This window comes from Ambystoma mexicanum, chromosome 10 (genome assembly GCF_040938575.1).
Source record: "Ambystoma mexicanum isolate Mex_15411 chromosome 10, UKY_AmexF1_1, whole genome shotgun sequence".
NCBI classification, from domain to species: domain Eukaryota; kingdom Metazoa; phylum Chordata; class Amphibia; order Caudata; family Ambystomatidae; genus Ambystoma; species Ambystoma mexicanum.
The window spans coordinates 98,862,116-98,874,263 of NC_090932.1; the positions used below are offsets into that span (position 1 = coordinate 98,862,116).

Consider the following 12,148-nt stretch of genomic DNA (forward strand, 5'->3'; position numbering starts at 1 on the left):
AAAGCTGGGCTATTAAATTAATAAACAAGAAGCAAGCACCTAAAGGAAAACACTGCAGATGATGCTCTGTTGGAGAACACTGATGTAATTGGAACTGGTGGTGAATCTGTAATAGACTCAAATACTTCTGAGGATGCATGGCCGATGCATTGTGGGATGGAACGGAATGGTGAATTGAGCATATACCACATACTAGGTTAAGGCTAGGACCGATCATAAGAGAAAAGTACAAATAATGCAGATGATGTGATCAGAAATAGGTCAGTGAATATTTTAGCAGGGGCTTAATGATCAAGAGAGTAGCAACACTGCTGTGGCGGGTAGAATTATGGCTGTCCCACTAGACCACCAGAAGGGCCACTATACTGCAGAGAAAAGTAGGGGGGTGAAGGAGTAAATGAGGGAAGATTAGGATGTGGGATGCATGTTGAGATGTGAAAGAGAAGAGTGGTAAAGTTATAAAGATTGCCTAAACTAAATAAAAACATCTGCTGTGAGCAGAAACTCTTATGCAAATGTACTCATTCATTGGTCACGTTTTTAGTTAGACGTTTGTGGTGATGAGCTTTGAATTACAGCATTTGGGAAAATATTTCAGAAGTTAATAGGTTCTGATGATTAGTAGGATTTCTGTAGTGTTTAGCCAAAATTGTGTGTTGGGAGGCACCGAAAGGAGCAGCAGTTGAGTATTCAATTAATTTCATCCAAGAGAGAAATAGGAGGATTTGCGGTGTATTCAGATAATTTACCAGTTGCCCTTTTTATTGGACTAAGTGAATAAATCGCATGTAAGGACGGCCTTGGCTAAGTCTAAGGAGGCTGGCTCCTGTTTATCAACCTGTGAAAGCTCCCTAACCCAAAGCGATACATCAACTCTAGCTTTCTGTTTTGGAAGCTGAGGGCTGAACAGCTTTTCTTCACTCCGCTAGTCTAAACCCTTCAGTTTGGGTGATCCTGTGATTTACTGAGCTAACACAAACAATTAAGGCACTAAGACCTAGTGTAAAACAACCCTCGCCTGAAGCGGCTTTAGATTTCCTCCAAAGGTTGGACGCTTCAAGCATCTTGATTCTCATTCATATGACGAGAAGTTAATCTGGAACCACCAAATGGCTTCCCTTGGTGTTGAAAAAGAGATTTAGGGAGAAAGGAGCAGATTGTACCAGCACATACAATGTGTGCTGGGTGACCTCACATTCCACCTGGGATATATGGCAGTCTCTTCAGTTATGGGAGTGCAACAACCAGTCTTTGGTATTTGCCCAATGCCTCTGAAGCAGAACGTAAGCACCACAACATTTTCATGTTTGCCCTGAAACTGAAATATTGCATTGTCAGCATCGACTAGGGTAAATACTCCCAAGGGTAAAAAAAAGCCCACATTATTTTACAGTTTTTTTTGCCCTGGCTACATATTAACGTTACTTTATGGAGAGCATCCAATACTTTTAAAGAATACGGCACTGCACTGGAACTTGTTTAAGGCTCTGCGACAGCACTGGCTCCTCTCTACTGTTGGAACTGAACAGGGAACCCTTTTTTACAGTTTGTGGACATCAGAGCAGACTACACCAACAGTAGAGGGGACTGGGTTCATGGCGGAAAATGAGATTGTATTCTAGCACTACATGAGTGTGACATGGATCAGGTTGCTCATGAAAATAGTCTGAATGGGTACAGGAGGCCAGCAGCATGTGTCATCTCTAGGAGGCTGATGGGTGTCTAAACAGGGAAGATGGCATTGCAGCAAACACCATGTGCTTAGATGAGCTTGATGTTAAGAGCTCATTTTTAAGAAAAATGCTTAATCTAATCAAACTCAGATATCAGATAATGCCAAAGGGGGACTACACAATGTACAAGAAGTTCTATTTTGAATGGGTTATTTCTTTCAGGAAGCACATGAAATTTGCATATTTTGAACCTTAATTTTATTGCTAATATTCAAGTGCTTGGAACAGTCTGACTTTCAAAATGAAGCCTGAATTATTAGACTATATTGGGACAGGCACAACGTGCTAATTTACAAAAAAATTTTGAGACTTTACTGAAAGGCTGCTACATCCATGTATGGTTATCAGTACACTGTCATTAGAAGAACGTTTACAGAACATCGGATTAAAAGATCATATTGAGAAGAAGCTGAGATCAGACAACTGATGTGGCAGAAGCAGGAGGCAAGGATTTAAGAGCCACACATCCTAGGTTCTCAAAACGCAAAGCCCACTCCATATATATGGGCTGTCCACTCAAAAAGCATTTGAATACAGAGAAACAAAAGAATAGATATTTAAATAGTGAGTGGTGACCTTTAAAATCCAATGTGGCTGGAGCGCTCCAGGTCAGACATGGGGATCCCCAACTCAGATGAACAGTCCATCTAGGAAAGTATATAAAGGGGACGCGAGAATGACATGTATCTACACTATGGGACTGCCAAACACATTTGAGGAATATTTGACTAGGGTAGGAAATGAGGGAAACACTGGGAGCAATCTGTCAAGAAATGGTCTTTGAAGTCTGCAAGAGACTGGAAACACAGGGTAAACCAATGAGAATGAATCCTGTTATGGTCATGTAAAATATATGACATATGCAGCAATGTCAGAGCAGCCTGAACATAACCTGTCCAGCTATAGCATTGCACTGTTACATGGAGAACAATGCAGGCATTAGACAACTCAAATATTCCACGTGCAGAAAAAGAGAAGTGACAAGGCATGGTAAAGTAAAAAGCCCATTCAAGTTTCTATTGCAACAGTAGGGCAAGAAACCTGAAATGCAGCCAGGATAATGCCCACCCCCCCAGTCCATGCTATCAACTACAAAGATTCATAGTGTACTGGATCATGGGGCAAATGACAATAGCACTATCAATTTGGCTACTGTTGTAGAATGCAAAATGAATCCTCCTTGGGCGAGCAGGAGGGGTTTGAACTACATCAGGCTCCTTGAATTTCCAGAAGTTCAGTGTCAGGAGTCATGTGCTTGTAGAATACAGACGATTTATGGTCCTTGCCGTGTGAACATAGGACAGCAGGTGCAAACATGGTCAAGAAGATTGTCACTGGGTAGTGCGATCCATGGCTTACACTCCACAGGTCATATTTGTGCTTCTTAAACAGGTTTTTAGAAAATACTTTTGCTAAAAAGAAAACACTATCACTGTATAAAAATCAGTGCATTGGTCTTTGCTAAAAGTCATCCCTTACCAGTTACCCAGCTTTTTTAGGCCAGAACGAAAATATCCAATGGTAGAAAACAGAAAGTGCAAGCAGAACAGTGCAGTAGAACACCCCAAATCCAAGGAGATGCATGGAAAGGATGCACATGTGAGAATCGGCCCCAAAAGTAAGAAGGGTTTCAACAGTTCTTTTAATGCTGAAGAGGTTTAGCTGCAGAATGTCAGAAGCACAACAAAGACTCTCCTGTCCAAGACGTGTGCAGGAAGGGAAAACAGACAGAAACAGGAGTCAGTCATGCAAGCATGTCTAGGCATAGCAAAGCAAGAGCGAGCAATGGAATTATACCAGCCCAAAAAGGTATTACATTTAACAAAATGCAGGTCTATTTCCTAAAGCTAAACACATTTGTCTTTCATGCCAGTGTTGCTGTGTTAATTTATCAACAGGACACTAACACCCTCAATAAATGTCTCACACTGTAAATAGCAGTACAAGCTTCTCCACAATATAACCTCCATAAAGAAAGCAGGGGGCTATAATAGCAAGTTTGATTCAATGCCTGCGAAAATAAGGTTACATACCTGTAACACTGGCGTGAGGTGTTTGGATCTCCTCAATCAATTAGCACCCTTACTCCATCCTCTGGCCTTACACAGGTGGACCAGACAAAACTTGCGATTACGTGTATTTTTTTTTTTTGTATGGGGTGGACTTAACCCTGAGGCATTTAGGTGCTAGTCACATTGGAGCAACATACATGAAAGGTCATAGTAAAATCATACGTTAGAGCAACATACATGAATGGTCATAGTAAAGTCATAAGAAGGCTTGTTAGAAAGCGCATGGTGCGAGACAATCGGTTGATGTGCGGAGAGTTAGGTAAATAGCCAGGTTTTTAAGTGTTTTCTGAAAGGCCAGTAGGATGGAGTCAGGTATGATGTTCATAGCAATGATAAACCTTCCTAACCTGTGTCAACCCCAGAACCTTTTGCTTTTACTGGTGGATTATTTTTCCTTATACCTCCGAGTGGTAACCTTTTTCCATACTCAAAGAATCTTTTACTCTTTTCATGGGTGTCATTTTAAGACTCTCAATAGAGAGTCTTGTAAAAGTTATCCTATTTGAAAACATTTTGACAATAAGTGCCTATTGTTGCTGGGCTGCCCTAGGGGCTCCCCTTTTAAATGTCTCTGGCTAACCTTGTGAGAACTACAGTTCCCAAGGGTAAAAAGGATCTTTGGATCCCTTTTACATTTTATTAGGTAAAACCAGCACCCCCCACACTTATGTGGAGTACTGGGGAGATACCGAGTATCCCCTTTCTAATTTTAAATATAACATTTATGTTACAAGGACAAACTTACCTTTAATGGCTGGTCGCAGTGAACCTTTTTATTAATTCGGTGCACCTTTACTGCGGGCTGTGCAAACACAACCCCGGTAAAGGCAAGCATGGGTGCTCATTTGACTTTTTTAAAAAATATTGTATATGGTTACAGAATAGAATAACCTTTCGGCAATCATCAAAATCATGATTCCACAAGACATAAAAGCAAACAATTTACATCAAATTAAATTGAATAACATTTGAATAATTTCCAAATCATTAAACATCATTAAAAGGAGGAAAATAACTTTTACAAGTAACTGACTGGAATAATTAGGGGACCTACCAAGGACCAAACAATTACACTGTGGACCAACTAAGCCTTCCATATTCTGATTCGTAGATTTTACCATACACCAAGAGGGAGGCTCAACCTTCTTACCAAGGGCTTACAGTCCTATCTTAAAGTTCTCAAGCATTTGTATCACAGCTATTGACTTCTGCTGGGATTGACCATCAATCAGCGTTTCCCATAGGTGGTCTAATGCCCAGTGTGTTGACTCAGACAAATTTGCTAAAGAACTGTTGTCTGGCCCCTCTAGTACCTTCACACTCCATCATCAGATGTTTAATGGATTGTTTTTCTGAGTTTTTACAGATCTGGCAGAGATTTAGGGCCAGATCCCCCATTTCTCTTCTTGCTAACATTTCCCCAGTATGTAAGATGTAAAATCTCAGTCTTAGAAATGTGTTCCTAATTCTCCAGTCTGGAAACCTGATTAAATATTTGCAAGAAAGCCCAACTTTCTGTCTAGTGTTCGAAGGGGGTTAGGATTTGGCCCTGATCTTACTTTTTCAATAGTCTGGATCCAATCCATTTCCTCCCCTTTTCTTTTTTCCTTTATTGGGTTTTCTTGCAACAGTTTGCATTTTATATCCGCACCCGATAGCAACTCTTTCACCAGTAGGGTTAACTTTACCAGAGATTTTGATCTACCCCCCCCTCTAGGTGCTTCCTCATATCTGTATACAATGAGTTGTCTTGGGCTGTGGTAATTCGTTGTTGCAATAGTATCAGTTTCCACGCAGCTTGGCATTTTAGGGATCTAAGACCCAGCTCAAATCTGAGATTGACCATTGACAGGCTCATTGGGAGACCCAAGGCATGTTTCCACAATATGCCTTCCCATTTTTGCTACATCGTGTTCCATAACTGGGGTTTGGCTTCAAGACCATATAGCAAGACATGAATTACCTTGGCTGGATAGAACTTTAATACCGGGATGACTGAAAATTTCCCATGCTTCCACAGAATTTTTTTCCTCTGTGCTGCAAGGGGTTTTATTTTTATTTCAACGTCCAACTCCACCTTGCAGATTGCCTAGTTTGCATAGATTTTGTACCCCAAATAAACCAGGTCCTCCACCCTTGTTATCACCCCCCCCCCCTACCCCATTAACCACCTGGTGAATACAATTTTTTTGTTTTTTTGCCTGAAGACCACAACCTTAGATTTATTTGGATTTAAAGAAAGCCCGTTTTCATCTGCATATTGGTGTATACCGTTAAGCAGTCGACCACCACGTCGTCTGCGTAGGCAAGCCAGTGGGTTTTCATCCCATTCAATACTGGACTAGCCAGCGCATACGGCGCTAGGTAGTCACCCATGTCCGCTGTATACATGTTGAAGAATAATGGGGCCTCCAGGCAGCCCTGCCTGACCCCTCCAGCGCAAAATGGCCCCTGTATTCTTTTTTCACCATTTCAGTGTTCTTTGTCCTTTCTTGTTCCTTGTCCTAACATGCAGGGCAGGGAATTCCATTGTGTGAATTTTATCTTCGGAGGGAGTCCTGTGGACTCCCTGCCCAGGCTCCAGATTGTCAGTGAGGGCAGGAAGCGAGGCAGGAGTCCAAAACTCTGCAGTCCTTTGTCTTCCAGCCTGAGTTTGGGAATCCAGCTCAAACTGGGAGGATGGCTGTCCTGAAAGGATTACCAACTCCCCAAGTTTGAATGTTTCGAGGCGTATTGATTGGCTGGGTTCCCGCAAGATCCTGCAAGCTCAAGGGGTAGTCGACCACTGGAACCAAAACCAAAGAGGATGATGAAGAATTTGTGGCTGAGACTATTTCCAGCGACCGAAGAGCCTGCTTTGCGACCGAAGAGCCTGCTGTTACCCTTCCTTCCAATCGAGCTCGGGACTCTGTCGTCTTCTGTGCTTCTGAAAAGGTGCTAAATCAACAAAACCGCATCCAGCCATGAGGAAAATCTTGCCTAGATCCTTCCCTGTGATCCTTGCTGCAAAAGTCCTTCCAGTGTCCCATGTTCTGTTTTCTTGATGAAGGAATTCAACAATCGGGTTTTTGACAACAGATCCTGAAGTCCTCCTGCTGCAAAATCATCTTCTGTGATGAGGTAATGTACTGGCTTGGGTATTTACTTAGCTTAATTCTACTGTGATTCCTGTGTAGCTTTGGGGCGTTTTCTGTGATTGGGAAGTCTCTCGTCCAGTTCACCCAGGCCCACTGCTGGAATCCTCACAGGGTGCCTTTTCTGAAGTCCCTGGACCCTCAACTAACTCTAAAGTAAAATACTTACTTGTTTGAACGGTCTTCCTCTCGAACTCTGAACTTTGCTCTTTCTCACCCTGCTGTAAGCAACTCATGGTGGAAACAATAAATACAGACAAGTGATCACAGTTAAACTGTATGCAGGTCGGAAAAACCCCTCATTTAAACCTAAATCTAAGATGGGAGCAAGCGTCAACCATTAAATGAATAAGCCAGTCCTTGTGGCGTCTTGTCAAAATAAATGGCTTATACTAAGAAAAACCTATTGCCAAATCCTTACAACTAAACCTAGAAAGAGTGTAGGATAGGGTTTTCAAAAGAAAAAAAAAAATGTTCACAAAATAATGTCAGGATGTGATTGCCAGGGGTCTTCCTTCCCCACGTTTTGAGCACGGGATAAGGTGGAGCTCCTCAGCACAGCACATGCTTGAGCTTTCCCCAGCACGAATCGAGAGATCCATATCAGGTTCTTCGATGGTCAAGTCTCTTTCACTAAAAGTCTCTTGCCGTCAAGTGCCAGATTTATTCAACCAACAAACAAAATGTTATGTTCCACATGTACCTTGGGTGATGGGCTTCACCCCGGGGTCCCCCTCTCCCCAGCGTAGACCCCTAAAACAGTTCATATTGATATCAGAACCTTTGGTGGCTGAGTCTCCTGCTTCTGAGGGTATGATAGTCGCAAACAAAAAAAAAAAACAAAAAAAGAAAGTTCCTTTCTGGTTGCACTTGAGTTGAGGATTCGTCACCTCTGGGTCCCCTTCTTCCGGGCGCAGACCCCTTTCGAATATTTGTGTCGATTCTCAGCTCTCCTCTTCAGGATTCACTGTGGCTTTGCACAAAGACGTTTCACCTTTTTACTTTCAGCAGTCTTAATGTCTTTTCAAACAGTTCTCATGGACATCCCTCTGCCAGGTTCACCTTTGTCAACACACTGTTTCTTGGTACTTTAGACTTCGCCCGTCTTTATCGGCATCCCTCCTCTGGGTTCACTCTTGCAACTTTTCACTTTAGCGGGATTCACCCCCATTTAAGTTCTCAAAGGCTTTCTCTTTTGATGCGGGATTCACCTCACTTGCTTTCTCATGATGCAAGATTCACTTCCATTGCTTTCTCTACAGTTCTTAGGTCAAAGGCTTTCGACTGTACAAGAATTTTGCTGGACCTCCAGTATGACCACTACGACCAGTTTTGGCAACTCTCCTATGACCTCCTGGTGTCTGTAGTTTTTCAGCATGAGAGCAACCAGAGTTTATCAAGCCAACACCCGGTCCCAGCTGCAGCCGGTTTTCCCAATTTCTATTCACAGTTCTTTGAACTCTTCTCATTCTGCCACTTTGTGGGTTTCATTCAACACAGTTCAGTTTCTTATCGGTTTCCCCTTAGACTCACCGGCTGTGATTAACTGCTTGGCTTTCCTCTGGCCTCAAGGCCGGTACCACGGTAGCAGGTGTCACCCGCGCTCCGGCTTATGGGCGTAGGCACGCTCCGGGTACCGCTGACATCTGTGGCAACACACATGGGCTATTCTCTGCGGTTGTATGTTTCCTCTTACGAAGGCTTTGCGGGTCTGGGACGGATCGAGCAAGGTCAATTCACTCCTTGTCACCCTCTCGGTTCCCGACGCCTTTCTCCTTTTCTTAAACTGCCGGGTCTGAATAGCTGTCTCCTTGTGCGGTCTGCCTTGCTCGTACTGCGCCCTCTTGCTCTACCTTTTAGCCTTGTGGCGAAGGGAAAGGGTTGTCAGGTGTGTGCGATTCTGGTCAATTGCCCGACTTTGCCTTACCCTTGTATTGGGACATGACGGGTAAACAGCTCAGGTGTTAGTCCATTGTCTTCTGTGTTCTGCGAAAGTGTCTGTTGGGAAAGCTGGGTTGGGGGCAGTGTTTTGTAATATCCTACGTGGTTGGATGGGGAAAAGGTGTTGAAAGAAGGGTGATACCGCGTCTCACCCATCGGTGTCCCACTCCCACAGGACCCCTCAGCCAGGTAATCCTCCCTCACTAGTCCGCCCCAGGGACTGGATTCAATTGCGATGGCTGTGTCCTGGCCACCTGGATGACAGATCCCCGGGGACTTGCCAGTGAGACACCTTCAGGTGTCTCATACTGCCTACAGCTGGCTCCTAGACCACTATGGTCCTCTACTGCCTGTGAGAGAACTTGTGTACTAGAATTGGGAAGGGCTGGATACTTTAAGGGGTCTGCCTTGAAAAGTAAAACAAGTGTTGAAAAGTTTACTTACTTGTAAATGAGTCAGTTGGTAACTTTAAACGCTGAGTGAATAGTTACAAAAGGTATTACTTACCTTAGATATATTTTGCCATTCTGAAAAGTATATATAGGATTTACTTAACTTGAATAAGCTGTGTGCCTTCTTAAATAAGTATTCTCAAAGTTTTCATTTCCTTAGAAACTATTTCATCATTCTAATAGAAAGTAGATAGGTTACATTACTCACCTCTGGATTGGGTTCCCCTCTAACCAAAGGTAATGTGGTTTGTTTCACTTTATTATTCCTGTTAGGATAATTGTATGAGTGTCCCCAATTGGGTCTTGCTTCCCCAGACTTGCCGTTAGCATGTCCAGAATAAGTCTGCCTAGGTCATACTTATCTTTCAGTTTGCTGGTAGCTCCAAAAAGTATAATGGGTTTACTTAACTTGAGTATAACTATGTTATCCTAAAATAGGTTGAAGTTATTGCTTCCTTTAGTCTGCAAACTGAAAAGCAACTGCAATTGAATATTACACCACAAGGTCCAACGCCCCTAGAATAACTTATCCTGAATCAGAGTGATAGGTTTTTACTAGTCCTAGAATCTGTGTTTCACTAGATCAGAAAAGTATATTGTCCAGTTGACTTACTATGTTATTTCTTGCTGAGCGTCACGGTACAACTGTTAAGGTCTGCTACCCTGTATTGTATTACAAAAAGTAACTATTGGTTTTGACTTGCCTAGAACTGTTATGTGTTCCAAATAAGGTTATATGCTTTGGTATGTGTACCTCCAAGCATAGTGTTGTGTTTTTATAATTGGGTTATATATAATGTGATGTTACTTATTTGCCCCAAGATTTATCTGTGCCTACATATTTAAATAAACCATTTATATTTTACAATACATAGTGTTTCTTTGGACCATTTGTATTGCTATTTCTTTGTACAGATTCTACAGCCCTCTCTCCCTCCCAATATAAGCCTGGCTGCTCCGTCTACACTTCCCTATACTCAGGTGGTACAGCCTTATACTAAGAGTGGAGTCTTGTTCTGTCTCAGTTGAAGGTTTTACTAAGCCCTTACTTGGATTCAGAAAAACTGTCCTAACAGATGGTTCAGCGCAAATGGTAAGGCAGAGGGAGTTCCAGAGCTTGGCTGTAATGACTGGGAAAGTGGAGCTTCATGCTCTTACGCATTTGAACTTGGGGACCCTGAGGCGATGGGAGCTGGCCGAACGTGTGCATCTTGTTGGGTTGTTTTTCTCTAGTCTTTGGCAGAGGTAGTTATTGCTCAGACAACGGTGGGCGATGGACAAAGTTTTGAACTTGATGCACTCATGAATCGTTAGCCAGTGTACCTTTCTTCTGGTCTCCGAGATGAGACTGCGTTTCGGCAGGCCAAGGACAGCTCGGAGGCCGTTGTTCTGGATAACTTAAGAGTTTGCTTTGGTTTCGCTCAGAGGTGCAGGCCAGGAGTGCATTGCAGTAGTCAAGTCTGGATCCGATGACGGCACAGGTGATGTTGAGGTGGTTGTCGGTAGATAAGAATGGTTTGCTGGTGTTTAGGAGTTTTGTGGTGTAGGCGGCGGATGAGGCGACAGTGTTAACTAGCCAGGACATGTTTAGGGTTGCGTTTAGGTAGATGCATAGGGTTTTTTACAGCGGGTCGAGATGGGGATAGTGATTCCGTTTATCTGGAATGAGCAGTAGGCTGGGTTTGTTGAATTAGGGTTGGGCGCTACCAGAAGGATCGCCATCTTTTCATCGTTCAGGCATAGAGGGTGGGAAGCCATCCATTCTTGGATTATCTCGTGGATGGTGCTGAGTCCTGTGTGTAATCGCCTGAGAGTGGCAGGAGAATTTGTGGGTCATCAGCAAAGATTGTACAGGAGATGCCGAGTTTGTCTAGGTGGGAGAAGAGCGGTTTGTTGTAAATGTTAGAGCATAAAGGATAAGGAAGAGATTTGCAGGACACTGGATGCAGCTGGGGTAGGCAGTGCTACATATTTGTAGGCGAATACACAAGCTGACCGGTCTACGAGGAAAGTGGTGATCCACTTGGTGGCTGCGGCGGAGAAGTTGGCTGCAGTAGATAAATGGCGGCAGAGGGTATGGTGGTCAACGAGGTTGAAAGCAGTGGAGAATTCCAGAAGAGAAGGACACGCTTGCCTGAGTCCCTAATATCGCGGAGTTCATTTCCGTGATCACAAAGAGCGGTTTCGGTTCTGTGTTTTGGGCAGAAGCCCGATTGGTGAAGGCCAAAGATACGGTTCCTTCCAGGTTGTCTTGGATTTGTAGGTAGGCAGCTTGTTCTATGATTTTTAGGATGAAAGGGATGGTGGTGATGGGGCGGTGGTTAGTATGGATGGCGGGGTCAAGCGTGGTCTTTGATGAAATTGGCTGGTGTTGTTATCAGGGTTTCAAGTTCCCAGAGGATGGTGAAGAGTTTGCGTGTGTCAAATGAAATTAGACTTCTAATCTCTAGGGTTAACTGATATCTAGAGGTCATCACCATGAATGGCAAAGTCTACAAGAATCCAAACAATAGACGGCATACTTGGTTTCCTATTTGAGCAGTGTTACAGAGATTTCTTTATGAACCCTCTGATGAGAAGTGTTTCAGAAGACCAACCCTGAGGTTTAAACACTGTGTGCTATTATCCAATGAGTCCAAACTTTAAATTTGTAATATGGCAGTGCAGTAATGTTTCACTCTTGAGAGGCGAATGGGCTTGTTACAAAGTACAAGTAGCCACAAACACTAAACACTTCTTTTTGCAGCTTTTCAACCCCATATTTCAATGAGACTTGCAGCACATCAGCTGGCTGTATTGATTCCCAGAACAGATTT

The 12,148-nt window shown here is 43.2% G+C and overlaps 1 protein-coding gene across 6 annotated transcripts in view; it reads right to left on the reverse strand.

The window, feature by feature from the left end:
* Positions 1–12,148, reverse strand: part of LRCH3 (leucine rich repeats and calponin homology domain containing 3) — a 1,351,362-nt gene that overhangs the window by 40,580 nt on the left and 1,298,634 nt on the right. For 5 of the 6 annotated variants that reach the window (XM_069617576.1, XM_069617577.1, XM_069617578.1 and 2 more), the window contains one exon: positions 3,213–3,428. The exons of the other annotated variant lie outside the window; for it this stretch is intronic. In XM_069617576.1, coding sequence (XP_069473677.1) covers positions 3,216–3,428 — 213 coding nt within the window. In that variant the 3' untranslated portion in view covers positions 3,213–3,215. The remainder of the gene's footprint in view (positions 1–3,212; positions 3,429–12,148) is intronic. 6 annotated transcript variants of the gene reach the window in all.